Consider the following 20,575-nt stretch of genomic DNA (forward strand, 5'->3'; position numbering starts at 1 on the left):
TGCCTGGTTCAACAGCATGTAAACTGAAACTGCAGTTGCTGCAGGTAGCGTCACCTCCGTTCCTCCGTATGCATTATGTCCCAATAGGACTTCCTCAGCGGATACGGAGTGGACATAACACCCGACTTAATATAGGTAGACACCACTTAATGGTCATCCAATCCCAACCCTGGATATTGCCAGGTTTCCTATAAATATAATGTACAAAAATGTCAACTTACTATATAATACAAACACACCCCCGCCACAGCACGCCATTACGGACATGCTGCAGCACGGGGAATGGCATGATGACGCTTGCGCATTTCAATTGAGCGTGACAGTGACCCTGCTCCGGCGTTCCTCTTACCACGGCAACGCCGCTTTCCACATACGGGAGCTCCGTGGAGAGAGGGATGACGCACTGACAACATATATGAAAGCCAGCCAAAAAGCTGATGTCATGACGCCTTGTGCGAGAGCCGGCCCGGTAACGGAAGTGTCCCCATCCATAACATAAACTTACATGAATTATAGACTATTTACATTTTATAATGTGTGTTATTTTTTAGCGCTGCATTTTTCTTTTTCCATGTGCAGTGGGAAGCCAGCTGTGAAGCCATAAGGTTTCCCTTATGCCTTGTACACACGGTCGGATATTCCGACAACAAAATCCGACTGATTTTGTCCTAAACTGGTGTTGCATACACATGGTTGGACAAAGTTGTCGGAAAATCTGATTGTTCGGAACGTGATGACGTTCGACGGGACTATGTTGAGCCTAGTAGCCAATAGCTTTGGTCTTGTAATTTGATCTGAGCACTTTGTCATTCGGAATTCTCTACAAACGATCGTAAAAAGTCAGATCAGATTTTTTTGTCTGAAAATTTGAAAGTCCGATAGAGCCCACACACGATCGGATTTTCCGACAATATAATCTGATCGGACATTTTCTGTCGGAATTTCCGACCGTGTGTACAAGGCATTCGTTAAGATGCTGGCACCTTGACCCAAAACCCATTGAAGAATTGGTTTGGGTAAGGACTGTGCTGGATCCCTGGACAGGTAAGTGTCTATATATTAAAAGTCAACAGCTACAGTATTTGTAGCTGCTGACTTTTCATTTTTTGGGGAAAGACTGGAGCACCTCTTTAAAGTAATACAACTGCTAATTTCTTACGGATCATAGTACCAGCTATCTCTTATTTAATTACTGCCTGGAACCTAAGGCTGGGTGTGCATCGGCTTTTGTCAAAGGGACATGCTTGGAAACCAGCCATGGCTGCAAGCGCTGATTAATGTGGGGAGGGGGCAGTCCTCCTGTCAGAACACAAAGGGGGAGATTGCTGCACTAATGTTGAATTTGTTAGTATGGTGATTTGTCAGGTTTTTACCATTCAGCCCGCTGATTTGAATGAAAAAAAAACGTACAGTGCATACCAGGCTTTAGGATGGTGAAACTAAGACGAGCCATACACGTTTTGTTTGTTCTTGTCACTTAATTTCTCCATCCAAGCTAAACAGCGTGGATGGTGGTATCTCCCCTGCTGGCTATTGTATTTAAGCAGCCTTAACATACACGTCTGTCTGGATATCCGTACAGTGGCTGCATCTCATAGGGTGCAGTTATCACACCAAACAAGCAAGCACCCGGCTCCTTTGATTTTTCAGTTGCTTTTTATTGAGCCATGTAAAGCCAACAGAGCCGTGTACAGCTTGAGTTTCGGTAAATTCAGCATTAGGTAGCTGAAATTCAAGCCATGCATGGCCAATGTAAAGAGGTTCTTCAGCCTTTTTGAAAAAAAATAAGTCAGCAGCTCCAAATACTGTAGCTGATGACTTAACAAAAGGACACTTATCTGTCCAAGGATCCGGCGCTTTCCTCACCCGTGCCAGTTCGACAAGCTTCGGATCCCTAACGCCAGCATGTTTAGTGCGGGAAGCCAGCTGTGACTCCTTGCGACTTTACAGCCAGCTTTCCACTGCTCTGAACTTTGTAAAGGGTACCGCAGTCTGCTGGAACCTGTGATGTATCCCAGAAGGCTTCAGGAAGGTAGGTAGGGTGGACCACACTATCGGTGGAGTCACCTAGATCAGTTGTCTCCAAACTGCAGCTGGTGGGATAGATGCGGCCCTTTGCCCGCCCTTATCTGGCTTTTGGGGCACTATTCCTCCCACTGATACAAGGCACTTTTTATTCTACTGACCTCAATAGTGGGGCACTTTTTCTCCCACTGTCTCCAACAATGGAGCACCCTTAGTTTCATTGACACCAACAATGAGGCACTATTCCTCACACTGACACCAATGATGGGGTCACTCTTCTTCCTCCCACTGACCACAGGGTGCTATGTAACTTTCTTACTCCCACTGACAACCAAGCCTGTACATTGCTTACATTGGGGGATTTTCTACTCCCCTGTCCCTAGTTCAGCCCCCTAAAAGTCTGAAGGACAGTAATCTTGCACATTGCTTAGAAAGTTTGGAGACCCCTGGCCCAGATGACCGAAGCAGATACCTACCAAAAATAGGTACTTGCTCCCCCCCCAAAAAAAATGTATAAAAGTGTTGGAAGAGGGTGGCTGAAGGACATAAAGGGTAACGTCCCTTTTAGAGTGAATTTAAAGGCAAGTTTAAAAAATAAAAAACATGTTATACTCACCTGCTCTATGTAGTGGTTTTGTACATAACATCCCAATCCTCCTCTTCTCGAGTCCTCCTTCTCCTGGCCCCTTCCCAGTAATTCTCCAATGGACTTTTTCTAATTAGTGCCCCTATAGTAAGCAGCTTCCTGTGGGGGCACTCAGCAGGGGGGTGGGGACCGGAGAAGTTGAGGATCAGGACTGTTGTGTGCAAAACCATTACACAGAGCAGGTAAGTATAACATGTTTGCTATTTTAATCCAAATAAAAAATAAACCTTTACAATCACCTTAAGCTACTAGTGTGAATGGGTGCATAAATTAGAAGATTACAGTTTTTAGGGTGGGTGTGCTGTCGCCCTAATGTCCAAGTATGATAGGATTCTTGAACATTATTGAATACTTCCCTTTATGTGTGCCCTTTCACAGCGATGAGAGATCCAAGCTTCCTCTCGTTGCTGACATATTCTGCAAGTCTTCTAACAGGCCCCATCTCTACAATTGGGCAGCCACTGATGCTGTAACTCTTGCGCAGTTATGAGCTTAGAGTTCGAGACGAACTCATGTTCGACACGAACATTGCCTGTTTGCCGAACAGTGAACAATTTGGGGTGTTCACGGCAAATTCGAAAAGCCGTGGAACACCCTGTAAAAGTCTATGGGAGAAATCTAAAGTGCTAATTTTAAAGGCTTATATGCAAGTTATTGTCATAAAAAGTGTTTGGGGACCTGGGTCCTGCCCCAGGGGACGTGTATCAATGCAAAAAAAAGTTTCAAAAACTGCAGTTTTTTCAGGAGCAGTGATTTTAATAATGCTTTAAAGTGAAAAAATAAAAGTGTAATATTCCTTTAAAGTGGTTGTAAACCCTTACAAACCACTTTGACCTACAGGTAAGCCTAGATTAAGGCTTACCTGTAGGTCCAAGAAATATCTCCTAAACCTATACGGTTTAGGAGATATTCGCCCGAAGACAGGCACCGCTGTCTACGGCGCATGCGCCGTAGACAGCGGCGCGCAGGCGCACTGAGTGCTGCATTTCCAACAACAGAGCTGCCGCGCGCGTCGGCTCCCGTGCGCATGCGCGGGAGTGACGTCAGCGCGGCTTCGCCGAATGCCAGCGGCGGAGCTGCGAGACCCCACCGAGAAGATGTATCAGGTAAGTGACACATAATGGACTACTATGCGATGCATAGTAGTCCATTATGCTTTGCCTTTGCAGGGAATGAAAGAGGAAGTAAACTCATCAGGGTTTACTTCCTCTTTAAATTTCGTACCTGGGGGGTGTCTTTAGTATGCCTGTAAAGGGGGCGCATGTTTCCAATGCTTAGAACTGTCCCTGCACAAAGTGTCATTTCTGCAGGAAAAAAAATCATTTAAAATCACTCAGGGTAGTGCGCGCATGTGCATACATGGGTGCACATGGGCATGCCTCCCATTAGCTTTTGGCGCCCTTTTTGTAGTATATAAGGATGGCAAATGTAATAGGGCATTTGCTATCTGATTTGCAGTTTCCCCCGTATCCTGTTCCAGTACCCATCCGTGATCTGATCGTTACCTGGCTTCCTGACTACTCTGATTCTCTCCATTTCTGACCTCGGCTTGCTTGACCATTCTTCTGTCTTACCTCCGGATTCCTCTGTTGCCAAACCTCTGCCTGAACTTGACCATTCTTAAAATATTACCTGTGATGTACCTTGTTTCCTCTGTATCTGACCCGGCTTGTCTCACTCTGCACCTTGCTTTAGCCTCCATGTACCTGCTTCCACGGTACCCGGCACCAGGAACCTCCCGGCATCCATAGCCACCACAGTTTCCCAACTGCTGCTGGCTGCTACGAATCTCCTCCTGCTACAAGAACATCAGGCACTCTTACCCCACCGTGCTCTCACAGCCGCTGTTTGCAACCTCAGTGGCCCGTGAACCGGAGTTGTGTGAGAGGCTTTTTCTGCTCGTCAGGCTCTACCTTAGGGTATGTGACAGTATCAGACAGCCATGACAGAGCCTGCAAGAGGACCCTCTCCGATTGAGGAGATTTGCCAGCACATCGATGCACTTACACAGGCCATCAAATCCTTGCAAGAGGGTTATACTCAACTGGACGTACGGGTACAATCCCTGGCTACTCCATCCGGCTCTCTGACCAGTCCGGCTCCAGCACAGGCAGGTCCTCCACCTACCATGATAATGCTACCACCAGAACCATAGGTTCCCACACCCGAGTGGTTCTCCGGGGATCTGAGCAAGTTTCGGGCCTTCCGTACCGCCTGTCAACTATACTCTGCACTCCAACCCCAAACCTTTTCCCTGGAGGCCACAAAGATTGGTTTCATCATCGCTCTCCTGCAAAGGAAACCTCAGGCATGGGCCCACCAGTTATTGGAGAAGGAGGATCCGCAGGCACAGGAGATGTTATGCTTTTTCAATGCTATGGGCCAGCTATACAACGGCCTCCAGTGTACCGTCATGGCCGAAACAGACCTCCATGCCCTACAGCAGGGTCAATGAGCAGCCGAGGATTATGTCTCAGATTTCAGATATTGGAGTGGGGATACCCAATGGAATGACGAAGCCTTGCGACACCAGTTCCGCCTGGGACTTTCGGAGAACCTCAAGGACGAGCTTGCCTGGGTCGGGGTACCTAATACCCTGGAGGCTTTGGTTACCTTGGTGATTGAAATCGACCGGTGACTACATGAGCGCCAAGCCGAGAGGTTTGCCCCATCCAACCAGCCAGTTTGGATGATGCCAAGGGCCCCACTTCCAGCTTATCTTGCCCAGTCCAACCCATCCACTGCGCATGCACGTTCGGCCCCCAATGAGCTTGAACCCATGCAAAATCGATTACTGTGCCCAGAATTATCTCCTGAGGAGTGCCTGCGGCGTAGGCAGAGGGACTTATGCCGATACTGCGAGGAAGCGGGCCATTATGTACGTGCCTGCCCAGCAAAACTACGTAAGTGCTTCCCGATACCTCCAGACCATCTGTATTCCTTGTCCACACAAGCAAACCATCTCATGCTTCTCTCTTTTCAGCTTCCGAACGGAGTAGTATGGGACAACGTCATTATTGATTCAGGGGCATGCAGCTGCTTCATCGATCTGGCCTTTGCGACTCAGCAGCACTTCCCACTACGACCCAAGACGCAGGGGTTATCAGTATACTTGGCCAATGGATCCCGTATTAAGTCAAGACCAGTCACCCAGGAGACCTGGCCCCTCTCTGTGACTATGCCAACTCAGCATAAAGAGCTCCTAAGCCTGGATGCAATCTCGTCCCCACTATTTCCCATCATTCTGGGCTTCCCCTGGCTCCAAGCCCACAACCCTCAGATTGATTGGAGCACTGGAGAGATCGAGTTTCAGTCCCATTACTGCCAGGAACACTGCCTCCCTAGGGCCTCCGAGACCACAACCAGCTTACTATGTGTGGATTCAGAGCTGGAGACAAGTCAGCCTGTACCCAAAGTCTATGAGGAATACCAGGATGTGTTCAGTAAACAGGGTGCAGACACACTGCCTCCCCATAGACCATACGATTACCCCATTGAGTTACTCCCTGGGGCTGAGATCCCCTTCAGGCGCATCTTCCCCCTGTTCAAGAAGGAACAAGGAGCACTAAGGGAGTGCGTGGACAAGAATCTCAAGAAGGGATTCATCCACCCATCCACATCCCCCGCAGGGGCTGAAATCTTTTTTGTGACCAAAAAGGACCAATCCCTACGGCCATGTGTCGATTACAGTGAACTGAATAAGATCACGGTTAAGAACCGCTACCCTCTTCCCTTGATGCCCAAGGTATTCCAAAAATTGAGGACAGCAACCATCTTCACTAAACTGGACCTCAGAAGAGCATACAACTTGATCCGTATCAGGGAGGGGGATGAGTGGAAGACAGCTTTTCGCGCCAGGTTTGGCCACTGTGAGTATTTGGTGAAGCCCTTCGGTCTATGCAACTCGCCAGCCACCTTCCAACACTTCATCAATGATGTGTTACGGGACTTTCTAGATATCTTTGTAAACGTCTATCTGGACGATATCCTAATCTTCTCTTTATCCCTGAACACCCACCGAGAACACATCAAAAGTGTCCTGCTCCGACTTCATCAACACAAACTCTATGCTAAGATAGAGAAATGTGAGTTTGAGTGCCAGAGCATTCCGTTTTTGGGGTTGATGATCTCCCCAGCCGGAATCAACATGGACCCTCAGAAGGTTTCCACCATCTTGGATTGGCCGGCACCAGCTGACAAGAAGGGGGTGCAGCAATTCATAGGATTCGCCAACTTCTACAGGAGATTCATCAAAGGGTTTTCAGCTATTATAACCCCCGTCACCCAGCTAACCAAGTCGCACCAACAATTCAACTGGAGCACAGAAGCCCAGGAAGCGTTCCAGACGAGACTAAAGAAGTTGTTCACTTTCGCTCCAATCCTAGGCCACCCTAACCCAGCACTACCCTACATCTTGGAGGTAGATGCCTCCGAGCCAGCAATAGGAGTAGTGGTGTCACAACTCCAAGGACTAAAGGACCTAATACATCCCGTAGCCTTCTTCTTCCGCCAACTCTACCCAGCGGAGAGAAATTATGATGTAGGTGAATGAGAATTACTTGCCATCAAGGCGGCGATAGAAGAGTGGAGATACCTACTCAAGGGGGCAACACACCCCATACTAATCTACACGGATCACAAGAACCTTGAATACCTCTGATCTGCCCAACGGCTGAGGCCACGCCAAGCTTGTTGGGTGCTATTCTTTACAAGATTTACTTTCCATATCACATACAGACCCGGATCCAAGTACGTCAAACCAGATGCATTGTCAAGGATGTACAATGATCCAAGGGAACCAGCCGTACCAAATACCATTTTACCTGCAGGTAACTTTCTGCTACTAAAACCTGATCTACTGTCACAGATTAAACAGGCCTCCGCTAATATCAGCAGTCCCCCCGGGGCAACCTTGATAGCCAGAGATGGTCTGCAATGGCAGGCGAGTTAGATCTTCGTACCAGAAGAGACCCGGGTACAGGTGCTAAAGCTTCTTCACAATCACCCACTGGCAGGCCATTTTGGCATCACAAAGACGATCGACTTGGTACGTCGTACTTTTTGGTGTCCAGACCTAGAAGGGTTCTGCAAGAGTTATGTGAACTCATGCCCCACCTGTATCCGAAGCAAGACTGCAAGGAGCCGAGCTTGGGGGTTACTGAAACCACTACTTGTAGACCATGGAAAATGATTGCAATGGACTTCATCATAGAGCTCCCACCAACAGAGGAATGCATGGCGATCTTAGTGGTAGTAGACAGGTTATCAAAGATGGCCCATTTCCTACCATTGAAGAATACCCCCTCTGCCATGGAGACGGCCAGAATCTTTATTTATGGAGATCGTGAGATTGCATGGTGTGCTGGTGAAGATTGTATATGACCGGGGGCTGCAGTTCACCTCACGGTTTGGAAAGCCCTATACGAGTTCCTGAAAATTGAGCTGACCTTATCCTCTGCATACCACCCCCAAACTAAAGGACAGACAGAACAAACAGTACATCCGGTGTCTTGCACCCGCCCATCCTAAAACTTCACCAGCCGCCACTGACTTACAGTATTAATATGATGTTATGTACCAATAGGAAAACCAGAGAAAATGTTACTGTGATAAGATAGAATGATAGTAGGGTTGGAGAACTTGTTATTATAATGTGTCAGCAACCCGTCAATCTTGATCTATACTTCGATCATTGGTAGGTGACGGGCAGATCACATTCCTTCCTTGTAGACCCTCCGGACCTGGACAGCAGCTGGGGCACCATCTATTGGAACATTTATTGGAACTAATCTTTATTTTCCTTCTGCAACAGCTAAAAACCTACATTCAGCTGCTGCAGGAGGAGAATACATGAGATTGATTCCAGTAAATGCAGCTCCTGCTGCCAGGTTCCCCTTCCATTTGCTGCAGTGCTGCTAGTTTCCCCCTTTCCTCCTGCCAGCTGCTGTGGGGTTTGTGTCAGGATGGGGTCAGGTGTCCCCATCAGAGTGCCCCCTTACATCAGGTTCCCCCATCAGAGTCCTCCCTAACATCAGGTTTCCCCATCAGAGTGCCCCCTTAAATCAGGTGTCTGCATCAGAAGGTAATTTCCATCGGTGTGCCCCCTTACAAAAGGTATCCCCATCAGAGTTCCTCCAATTCATCAGGTGTTCCTATCAGAGTTCCCCCATTCATCAGGTGTCCCTATCAGAGTTCTTCCATTCATCAGGTGTCCCTATCAGAGTTCCCCCAATCATCAGGTGTCCCAGAGTTCCCCCATTCATCAGGTGTCCCTATCAGAGTTCCCCCATTCATCAGGTGTCCCAATCAGAGTTCCCCCATTCATCAGGTGTCCCAATCAGAGTGCCCTCATACAGTGTATCAGTTGTCCCATCAGAGTGCCTCCTATAGATCAGTTGTCCCATCAGAGTGCCCCTATAGATCAGTTGTCCCATCAGAGTGCCCCTATAGATCAGTTGTCCCATCAGAGTGCCCCTATAGATCAGTTGTCCCATCAACATTGCCCATTGTACCTTTCTGATATGTCACTGTAGCCAGGCAGGCAAAGAGCAGGATCTGGGAGGCCTGCCTGCACTCGCAGCAGATATGGAGGAACTCACATCTATACCCTACATCAGCTGAGCCTGAGCGACACACAAAGATATCATGGGTCAGCAGGAGCTGGGAGGCAGAGGCTGTGGCACACACGTGACATCATTTGTTGGTAGGACACTGCCAGTACTACCAACCAATGACTGCTGCTGAGTTGGGGATCTGGTGCTGAGGACTGGTGGGTTGGTGGTGACCCAGACAAGACTGTCACTTGGTTTGGACTGTAGTCTGCTACTTAGTAAAGACTGCAATGGACCAATAGGAGGCCACAAGAACATGTTACCAGGATGCAATAGACCAGAGGTCTCCAAACATTCTAAACAAAGGACCATTTTCCTGCCCTTTAGACCTTAGGGGGGCTGGACTGTGGCCCATGGGAGTAGAAAATTGAATAAAGAACTATAAAATAATGCTCCATCAATGGTATTAGTGAGAGGAATATTTTCCCATCTTTGGTTTCAGTGGAGGAATAGTTCCTCATATCAGTGGGAGAAATAGTGTCCCAAGGGTTGGATAAAAGCAAAGGCCCCCATGCTGCATCATCAAGAGGTTAAGAACATTATATTCACTACTACTAATTGATAATGTTATAGTATTATTGTTTTGTTTTTTTCACCCCTTGCTTCTGTACTTCTGCTGTATGCGTTCCACAGATGCCCAGCGACTTCCTTATTACCATAGTGACACCCAACAGACTTAGGGTGAGGTCACACCACAAGGGGTATAAAATCACAGAGAATACCAGAAAACACTTCTTTCTGTCCCCTTGCGTTCAGCCTGCATCGATCAATGGACATGATGCAGAGGAGACCTGATTGTAGAATTTTCCAGATGCCAGACAGTGTCCTAGGCTAAGTTAGCACTTGTAAAAAAAAAAAGAAAAACAACACTGACACTAACACAACGCACCTATAGCATTAATGTGCATATTTGACGCACTTTAAAAATTGCACCCCAGACACCCGCTAAGTTATTTTTCTTTATTAAGGATGGCTTCATTTTTGCCACACAGTGATGTAAAACACTACATGTTTTTCAAATGTGAACAGTTGTGACCACTGTGCATATTATCCATTGTAGGCTGCTTTTATAGGTGTTCATGGAGTGGAAAAAATGTGCCCAAAACTCCTGTTTCTAAAGCCAGTTTCCACAGGGCCAAAGGCAGCATACATGCAGCGTTTTACAGATGTGAAATAGGAGATTTATAGTCAGAAATTCCACAGGAACATCCCACCAACCACTCCACTACCTAAATTCCCCAAATTGTTACTCCAAGGTCATATTCTCTGTAGAATAAAACCTGGACTCAGCAACAGACCCTTTTATACCCGTGTAGAGCTAAAGCCACCACTAGAGGGCAAACATCTTCTATTTAAGTGCAGGAAGTGTCCTCAGTACAGGAGAAGCTGAAGCCATTGTGTTGTAGCACTCACAAGCTCCACTATTATTGTGTTAGAGGAATTGTTTTAGTAAAAAAAAGTTAATGTTGTGTAAGTTGGTACTCCCATAGTGCTAAAAACTTGGAAGCAGTAGAATTTTTAGTTGCAATTTTTTCTTGTTTTTTTTTTTTGGTTGTGTTTTGTCAAGTGGCCATTTTGTTGTAGTCCTCAGGAAGAGGGAGGAGTAGCTCCAATCGTTTTTCCAAACCTCCTGGTGGTGGATATAAGGTTGGAGGGAGAGGAGGAGGTAATATTGTCTTCTTATTATGGGAGAAGGGGCTCCCGGCATTCTCTGTGGAATGGATAAAGTGGGTGGGGGTGTCATGTAAACTTGTAAGCCAGGTCAAGTGTGTCATTCTGCGCTGAAGAGAACTGCGAGTGCTTGACCGAAGAGGAAGTCAGGGACTACAGTGGAGCATAAACATTGCAAGTAGATTGTGTTGTTTTTTTATTACAGGAGGAGGGAAGAAAGAGAACAAACCCCCCCAAAAAAATTCCCCCTCCTCATCTGCTTTTTCTCTATCTCTTTTCCCCCTGAAGCGTGGATTCTGCAGTAAAAGCATCTAAGCATATTTCTTCTACTGTATACACATTTACATAGATATCACTTCTATTTCTAATTCTTCTAAATTTTATTTTTTGTTAGAGCCAAATGGTTTAACGGAAGGTCAATTTAATACATGAGAACGCACCTCCACGTAGATCACCCGGCCAAGGATGGAGAAGGAGCGGAGTCACATGACTGAAAGGATATTAAACCTCACCCTAGAGATTGTTTACTTGCTGACTGGAGAGGTGAGGAGGATTCTAGGAGGTCACATGATATCACTTTTATCTCTTAATAAAACACAGACCTGTCAAGAGAGGTGAGGAGGATTCTGGGAGGTCACATGACATCACTCTTATCTCTATTAATAAAACACAAAGCTGGCATTATTTGTGGGATGATGTTAAACACATAATGACAATTATTTGAATGCTTTGAAAGGTTTAATCTAGTTTGGATGATGACTTTGTTTTGTTTTTTTGTTTTCAATACAGAATTATATCGCTTTCAAATTGTCTGATGGCTTGGTTGCTTCCAACATGATGAAGATTCAGAGACCTGTTATAGATCCTCCATCTCACTGCCTGAGAAAGAACAAGAAGGTCAAAGAAGTCACCAGTGAGATCATTGAGCTGCTGACAGGAGAGGTGAGCGGTGCCGGGAATTCTGGGTCATTATCCAGTAACAGACAAGGGATGTGTCTGGATGGTGACTGTATCATTGTGTTTATCAGGAAGTCAATTTCTCTTTCTGCACGTCTGACATCATGATAGAGAACCGACAACCCCTCACATCACCGGGTAAGAGGAGACTTTAATTTCTTGTAAAGGACAGAAGAATATTGGGGATCCACCTAGATACACACATCCTCTGATATAAAGACATAGAAACAATGTATTCAGTCAGTGTGCTTTTCCTACAGATGGATCCAGTAACAGAAATCCGCCAGAGAGATGTCCCCGTCCTCTGTATTCCCGGGACTCCACACAGGAACATCAGGAGATCCCTCATCATTATCAGGTAGTAGAAATCCAAAATGAATCATTGAAAGTGGAAAAATTAAAGACCAACTTGAGGCAAAAATAGAATGTAAATAGTGCATTGTGCATCATTTGCGTTACTCCTCAGTCTTGCTTGCAAACACCTGCTCCAGAGCAATCCTGTAGTGTCCTGTATGAGCCAAGCTAATTCCCTGCCTAGGGTGCTGGGGATTTTTTATGCTCATTATCTTCTTCGGCACTAGTCCCCTCAAACACCCCTTGTGAGTTCTCCAGCCTCTGGAGCCCATTAGAGAGATCTCGGCCAAGAAGTGTGGCCTCCACCAATAGAAGATGTCCACATCATGCATGCAGTAATGTGGACATACAAAGAAGAACTCTATAAAGTAAACAGAAGAAGAGAGAAGGGTAGTCTTTAGACCATGGACTCTGGTAAGTAATATGGGCATTTAGAAATGTATTTTCATTCAAACAGTTAGTTAGATGGGGGTGGGATTGCTCAAATCTAGGAGTTGGACAAGACAATGCTACCTTCTTCACTCCAAGCTGAAATGGACAACATAAAGTTTCCTCCTCCACTCCAAGCTGAGATGGACGAAATAAAGCTTCTTCCTCCACTCCAAGCTGAGACGAATGAGATAAAGATTCCTCCTCCACTCCAAGCTAAGATGGACCAGATAAAGCTTTCTCCTCCACTCCAAGCTGAGATGGATGAGATATAGCTTCCTCCTCCACTCCAAGCTGAGATGGACGAGATATAGCTTCCTCCTCCACTCCAAGCTAAGATGGACAAGATATAGCTTCCTCCTCCACTCCAAGCTAAGATGGACGAGATAAAGCTTCCTCCTCCACTCCATGCAGAGATGGAGACGATAATTTAACCTTCATCCTCCAACCCAAGCTGAGATGGAGACGATAAGGCTTCCTCCTCCACTCCAAGCTTAGATGGGCGAGATAAAGCTTCCTGCGCCACTCCAAGCTAGGATAGAAAAGATAAACCTTCTTCCTCCACTCCAAGCTGATATGAGATGAGATAAAGCTTCTCCTCCACTCCAAGATAAAGCCTTCCCACTGTCACCTGAACACGGGGTGCAAGGGGTAAATGATGCCACCTGCACTCTGAACATTTTGAAGAAAAGAAAAGCCGCCACACACTGATGATGTCATTGTAATTGTGTAATCCACAATAGCAGTTCCTGCCTGAAAACCACCCCCTGTCATAGAGTCTCTATGGCTAAGCCCTAGTGGGAGAAATGTGTTAGATGGGGCAGTCTTCAGGTGGGGACTGCTATTGTGGTTGCTCTGTGGAATAAATTAGGACTGCAGTGACATCATTGATGTGCGACAACCTTTCTCCAGAATGGAATTAGGATTTTCCATTTCTGCTGTGTGAATCTGATATGGACACTTTCATCTTGGTGTGTTGCATCTAACAATGCTCCTGAAAGACTCATTGGGAGCAGAATGCTTCCCTAAACCTCTCCCTGTTATTATTAAAGAAATCATTAATGCTAATAGTAAAGGAACCTTCCTTATTCTCTTGTAGATTGTGTCAGATATGAACCAGAATGATTTTAGAGAGGAAGCAGAAGAATCTTACATGAGGGATGACGAGTTGCATAAGAAGGAGATCCCTCCAGAGATCAGCACAGGTGAGTAATAAACACTAAATCCAGAGAAGAGTCCCAGATTCACCTTGTTCAGTCACTACAACAATCTCTTCTCCTCCCTCCTCTGTCAGTAGACAGTAATGGGGAGACAGTATGTGCCCAGTGGAGGAGTCAGGAGCCATCAGCCTCTATTAGACTCCAGCTCTCCTCCTCACATCATGTCATTGTGTATTACCAGCCAAGAGATGTGACCAGTCCCCCCCCCCCCCCACACTCTCTGGGGTCTCTTATACATCTCAGTAGAGGGGGCTTCACTCTTATCTTTATTCACAGATTCCGGAGACACCAGAGAGACTCAAGAAAACCTTAAGGCTGAGGAGGAGGAGGAAGAAGTAGAACACGTGAGGATTAAAGTGGAGGACATTCCTCCAGAGATCAGCACAGGTGAGGAATGACATTCATTGTCCTTTGGAGAATGTTCTACTTCCACAAACCTCTTTCTTGGATCTTTCATTGTCCTCCATGCCATACAGCTCCATTGCCCTGAAAAGTGTAATCCAGACCATGTGTGCAGTGTGCCAGTCTTTTCCTGTTAGTTGTCTAAAGTACCTCCAAATAAAATAAAAAAAGTTTAGGCTTTAAATATGATTGCTTAACCACTTGACCTCCGAAAAGTTCATGGCCAGGGCATTTCTTGCTATTCAGCACCGTTCTATTTTAACTGGTGATTGCGCGGTCATACAACACTGTGTCCAAATTACATTTTTATAATTTTTTGTTCGATTTGTTAGGAGCTGTAGAATTCCTAAAGTGCAGCCAGAATGCCCAGGTGTCTCTGTATTTTGTTGCATTGTGTTTTGCTTGGTGTATAAGATTTTCCATTTCTGCTGTTCTACCAACCCGTTGGAGCCATTCTGCAACCGTAGGGGGCGTGATGCTCCTCCAGTGGATTGGTATACAAAGATTGGCAGCATTAATGAGATGTAGGGTGAGGGATTTTTTATAGGTTGAAAGAGGTATGGAGGTATGGTGGAGCATAAATTGTGCGGGGGTGAAATCGGAGGTATAGGAGGTGATTTGGGCAATTAGGCGGTGGATTTCCTTCCAAAATGGTTGAATAAGTGGACATTCCCACCAAATATGCAACAGAGAACCTAGAACAGCATTGCATCTCCAGCATAGTGATGGGACACTGGGATGGAATTTGTGGATCTTGTCAAGTGTTTTGTACCACCTGGAGAATATTTTGTATCTTGGGTAGAGACATTAATGGAGCCTTTGTGAATATGACTGTGTATGCGCTACCACTCAACTTTTGTTAGGTCTAGGGTGAGATCAGATTCCCATTGTCGACTAATCTTATCTTCTTTTATGTTGTGACTCGAGAATAGGAGTGCATATATATAGTTGAGCTCAAGTGTCATTGGGGTTCTCAGCTGTTGCAGAGTGATTCAAAGGACGTGTAGTCCAGGTACCGGAGAGTGTTAGGTTTGGCGTCACGGAGAAAGTGCCTGAGTTGTAAGTATTTACGTATTGTAAGGGGATGTTATGTTCTGGGAATTAAGAGGAGATTGCTAGGTAAGACAAGAGTTCACTGTATGAAAGAATTGTTGTGCTCTAATTTGAGGATTGTGGGTGTCGTCAGTTGCGTTGTGCGAGGAAAGAAAAAAGGTAAAAATACACTTGAATCCACCCGTTAATATTCCAAAAAATTTTGAAATTAACCGAAGATCAAAAATTGATACGTTAGTATGACGAGCTCTCTCCCACGTAGCAGAATAATTTAGTGTACACAAAAAGAAGAAGGGCTGAGACCATAGCGGACTCACGACTGCTCACAGCGGGAAAAAGCAACAAAGTAATTTGATCTTCTTAAAATAAACTTTATTGAGAGCATGCACAAGAATCTAGAGGGGAGTCCCACGGGTGTTATAGAAATCTTCACCTGTGGGGCCCGTTCCTCCACAATAACAAATTGTCAAATTAAAACATGAAAGCTGTAGAAAAAGATAGAAAAACAACGTTGTACATTAAAAACTATACAAATATCTGTTGTTGAACAGATAAGCCCCCCTTCCTCCAAACCCCGGTGATGTCCTCCTATAAAATGTTAAAGAGCCGGGTTCAAAGCAAAGCAACACTCTCTTAGAATATTCTCATCACCCACACGGAACCACAATATAGGGTATAGTCTAATCAAATAGCCAGCAAAAGGAGAAATATCAGATTCCCAATCAAATCAGCAGCTGGCATAGCATATATGAGGTACACACGGTCTAATGATGGGTTATGTAGAGTCCGCTGGTGCACAAATAAAAGATATCCTATAATGTCAATCCACACGGCGTCCACACAATATATCAATGAGTCTGCCTCTGTTATTGAGGTCTTCCTTATGGCGTTGCATATCCTTCATTTGAAGGGTGTGGGTATCAATGCGTTTCGTGGCTCGGCGGAAAACCGTATCATGGCGGTCTGTTACTATTTCCACTTCAAGGACCCTGTCAGTCAGTACGCGGATGTCCAGCCTGAGCTCCGAAATGGCAGCTGACAGAGTGTCCTTTATGTCTGCGACGATGGTTCGCAGGTCATGGATGTTTAGGTGAGGTTGGGGGGAACCTCTATTCCACCCATGTCTGTGGTGGCGCTTGGTGGTGTTATGGGAGGCGTCCCTGTTAGAGAGGGAGCTAGTGCCTGAGAGTGTCCGTGGTGGGAAGACACCATGTTCCCTCTGTTGGTCTGGGACATCTCGAGGATGTTTTGGCTCAGACTCCCAGTTTGTTTGCGTGATCTGGAGGTCGAGGAATTCCGGAATGCAGTCCCCATGTCCTGAGTGTGTTATAGGGTGATACTACCTCTGGTAAAAAGTAGTTTGATCCTGTGGCGGCAGGAGCTCTAGAATCAAGCGTCCATCTTCATGCCAGGTCAGGCCCCTTTTGGTGGTATTTGACCACTCCTGGGTTTTTCATTTTTTATTATATAATTGAAAAAAGATCTAAAATTTTGAAAAAAAAAAACACCCAATATTTTCTACTTTCTGTTATAAAACATAGCCAATAAAATAAAATGTGTTCATAAATTTAGGCCAAAATATAGTCTGCTACATGTCACAAGTGCTGGTGATCGGGCTGATCCTGCTGGCATTGTGTTATTGGGTCAACTAGTATAGTTCTGCCCGCGATCAAGATACTAATCGGTATAGACATAGACAATATACTAGTAATCAACGACTTAAGCCGGGTACTGCAGTTTTGTTTTTTTGTGCAACCCTGCAGGTTGCATGAAAAAAGACTGTCAGCTCTGCTCGGAGCCGCCGCACTAACCATGCAAGGTTAGTCCAGCGATCTCCCCTGCTGAGCTGTTGTGTTCTGACAGTGGGACAGCCCCCCCCCCCCCCCCCCTGCCAGAACACTCCAATCAGCATTCTCTGCTGTTGGATGAGAGTGCTGATCGGGAGTCAGTCAGCTGCTGGTTTTCCAGCATACTCGTTTGACAGACCGACACACATATGGACAGAATGTTGGCAGTTTTCTTGATCTGGCAAATGTCTCCTGACATTCTGCCCATTTGTACGGGGCTTTATAGTGTGATGTAATAATGTGGCGGACAATCTGGCGCTAACTGTCACTGGTTGGGAGGGTCACTAATTGACTGACACTGACATCGCTAGTTACACTAATAAAGTTATCAGGGATAATACTGTACACTGTATTAATGACAGTGGTTGGGTGACAGGAGTGATCAGGAGGGCAATCAAGGGGTTAACTGTGTGCCTAACAAGTGTATGCAAGTGTTTATGTGCTGATTTTACTAACAGGTCATCTGGCTGGGTTTCTCTTTGCTTTTAGTTCTGAATGGTAACTGATTGCATGGAGGTATCCAGCCAGAGTCTGTGTTTACAAAAACACAGATCTGTGCTGTAATTGGCCACAGCCGATCAGCAGGTATATAGCCAAAATGATTGGCTGTAACCTGCTGAAATACTTGTGCTATGTTTAATCACAGTACAGAACAGCAGGAGGCACTCACATGCATGCCTCTAAACCAGGAAGTACCCATACGTTGTGCTGCCTGAAGCTGCTGGCAAGAGGCTAAGATAGCAATGCCGATAAAATAACCCTATAGTTCAAACACTATTTTTCCACTTCCGCGTTTATTAACCATTTCTGTGATCTTTTGTTTCTTCCAGACAGACAACACAATGGGAATAAAATGGAGACATTTCCCATTAGCTCTCATGGAGTAGAAAATGAGAACAGAGAAGATTCTACAGAAGAAAACTTTATACCGCCATATCTCCATTCAATCCTTCCTAGTGCAGATCTGTCCTTTGATGGATCTACACATGGGGGAAGCTTTTCCAATTTCTCCCCTCCTGTCACCCACCCCACTGATCATAGAGGGTCTGAAAGGTTCCCGTGTCCTGTATGCGGAAGAGTGTTTGCTCAGAGAGCGATCCTCATCTCTCATCAGAGAAATCACACGGTGGAGGAACCGTATTCCTGCGCTATATGCGGCAAATTTTTTTCTCGGAAATCGACTTTTATTGAGCATGAGAGGACTCACACAGGAGAGAAGCCGTACTCGTGTTCTGAGTGTGGGAAATGTTTCACCCAAATCGGACATCTTATCGTCCATCAGAGAATCCACACAGCGGAGAAGCCATATCCCTGTACTGAGTGCGGGAAATGTTTCACCCAGATAGGGCACCTTATTGTACATCAGAGGACTCACACCGGCGAGAAGCCATATTCGTGTTCGGAATGTGGGAAACGTTTTCCGATCAGTTCGGCTCTTACCAGACACAAGAGAATCCACACGGGAGAAAAACCGTATTCATGTTCGGAATGTGGGAAATGTTTTACCCGGAGATCCTATCTTTTTGTGCATCAGAGGACTCATACCGGGGAGAAGCCATAAACCCATTCAGAATGTAGGATGTGGTTTACCAAGACTTGTAAACTCAATCACTAAAGATTTTGATACGCTTTAATGTGTTCATGTAAAGTCTGCAGATTCAGTTAAAATAAAAACTAGTGATCCTGGCATTAAAGTGTTACTAAACCAACAACATTAAAATCAGTCTGTATATGCAGTGAGTAAAGCATGCTTGTTATGCCGCGTACATACGACCGGACTTTCTGGCAGACTAGGTCCGACAATCCGATCATGTGTGGGCTAATCCGATCGTTTTTCATGTAAAAAAAAAAAAATCAGATTGACCTAGAAATAGAAGATGTATCAAATCTGTCCAACGGACTCAATTCCTATCGGGAAAACTGTTCGTCTGTGTGCTGGTCCGACGGGCCAAATACGACGCAAGGGAAGCTATTGGCTACTGGTTATTGAACTTCCTTTTTCAGTCCCGTCTTATGTCATCATGTTCAAAATTAACAGACTTTCGAACGGACTTAGTCCATTCGTTAAGTCCGTCGGAACTCCGCCGAAAGTCCATTGGGAAGAACGTCGGACCTAGTCTGCCGGAAAATCCGGTCGTGTGTACACGGCATTATACTCACTGTGGAACTTAAGGCTTCATTTTCCGTATTGTGTAAAAAGGCTGTTTGATTCTGTCTTCTGTTTGATCCTGTCTTCTCTGTTACTCTCCTTCTTCGCTTGTCCCCAATCCATCTCCTGATTGAACAGAGCTTTGGGGAAAAGTGGCACATGCTCAGTTTGGTGTGTATTTCTAGAGAGTTTTTTTTTTCTTTGGAGAGTGCATGTAATCAGCACAGAGCCATTCAGCACTTTCCAGACAGATGGTGAGGGATCTTGCAGCCTCATAGGACAGTCAGAGTAGAATGACATGCTTTAACCAGACACTGATAGAAGTCAAAAGACTGCTATATACTGCTGATGAGAAAAGATTTTTAGCAGTTTATATTTACTAAAATAATTGCATTTCCATGTTCTGTGTACTGTGGGAGACCAGATATAGTGAGTGCAGGGTCCTAGGTTTAGGAACACTTTAAAGTGATATTAAACCTTCATTTTAAAGCCCTTTCAACAGTTGGTTTAATCGCCTATTGAGTATGTGACGTCTTTATTTTTCAGTCCTTGCATTTTTTCCTGTTTAGGTCGGTGCCTTGACTGCTGCTGAAGTTTCCTGTTTCAGGGTGGCTCCTTTCTCTTGCAGAATCCTATCTAGCCAACCTTGGTTGCAGGGCCTACTTACACTGTGTGCATCAATAGGTGCATACAGCCTTGTAACTTAGGATGGCAAGGCACTCCCCCGTGCCTCACTCTGCTTTTCTCCAAGCTAACAGACTGACTGGAGAATCCACTGTCCACTATTGAAGCTTTCCCGTGAAGCCTGGAAGCTCAGGGAAGCAGCACTGAAAGAGCAGAAGCCAGCAGCATTGAAAGTTGTAAACAGCAAGTTACAGGAATAAGAATTTTAACTAGGGGTGCACCAAATGGGTTTTTTGGTGCCGAAACCAATACCGAAAATGAAAAATAAACTAGGCTGAAAACCAAAACCGATACCGAAAATGACCGATACCGAAACATATTTAAAAAAAAATACTTTTATACAGGAGATGGTCAGAGACTGGGGACATGGTACATGAGATGGTCAGAGACTGGGGACATGGTACGGGAGATGGTCAGAGAGATCAATGCAGTCTCACCAGTGCCCGTCGGATGCAGCCAGCCTGTGTCCCCAGTGCAGCCACCCAGCCTGTGTCCCCAAAGCAACCAGCCTGCCTGTTTCCCCAGTG

General features: G+C 45.6%; 3 protein-coding genes across 3 annotated transcripts in view; 2 read left to right on the forward strand and 1 right to left on the reverse strand.

The window, feature by feature from the left end:
• LOC143957066 (uncharacterized) overlaps nt 1–18,909 on the forward strand; it is an 80,110-nt gene extending 61,201 nt beyond the window's left edge. Inside the window, exon 12 of the mRNA XM_077467206.1 lies at nt 18,295–18,909. Within this exon, the coding sequence (XP_077323332.1) occupies nt 18,295–18,776 (482 nt within the window). The 3' untranslated portion in view covers nt 18,777–18,909. The remainder of the gene's footprint in view (nt 1–18,294) is intronic.
• LOC143957187 (uncharacterized) overlaps nt 1–20,575 on the reverse strand; it is a 157,110-nt gene that overhangs the window by 74,373 nt on the left and 62,162 nt on the right. The window lies entirely within an intron of this gene.
• Nucleotides 10,869–18,242, forward strand: LOC143957059 (uncharacterized). The gene is made up of 8 exons (XM_077467197.1): nt 10,869–10,948; nt 11,348–11,496; nt 11,743–11,895; nt 11,982–12,048; nt 12,171–12,268; nt 13,793–13,898; nt 14,190–14,300; nt 18,050–18,242. The coding sequence occupies exons 2-8, from the start codon at nt 11,419–11,421 to the stop codon at nt 18,100–18,102; spliced, it is 666 nt and encodes a 221-aa protein (XP_077323323.1). The 5' UTR covers nt 10,869–10,948; nt 11,348–11,418; the 3' UTR covers nt 18,103–18,242.

Source organism: Lithobates pipiens, unplaced genomic scaffold, assembly GCF_037356315.1.
Source record: "Lithobates pipiens isolate NorthernLeopardFrog02 unplaced genomic scaffold, aLitPip1_a1.2 Scaffold_51, whole genome shotgun sequence".
Lineage (NCBI taxonomy): Eukaryota > Metazoa > Chordata > Amphibia > Anura > Ranidae > Lithobates > Lithobates pipiens.

Excerpts from the sequence above, each read along its gene's own strand:
- LOC143957059 (XM_077467197.1), top strand. The coding sequence starts at position 11,419 with ATGGAGAAGGAGCGGAGTCACATGACTGAAAGGATATTAAACCTCACC. Across the intron at positions 12,269-13,792 it reads AGATCCCTCATCATTATCAG|ATTGTGTCAGATATGAACCA; the intron begins GTAGTAGAAATC and ends ATTCTCTTGTAG. Across the intron at positions 14,301-18,049 it reads TCCTCCAGAGATCAGCACAG|ACAACACAATGGGAATAAAA; the intron begins GTGAGGAATGAC and ends TCTTCCAGACAG.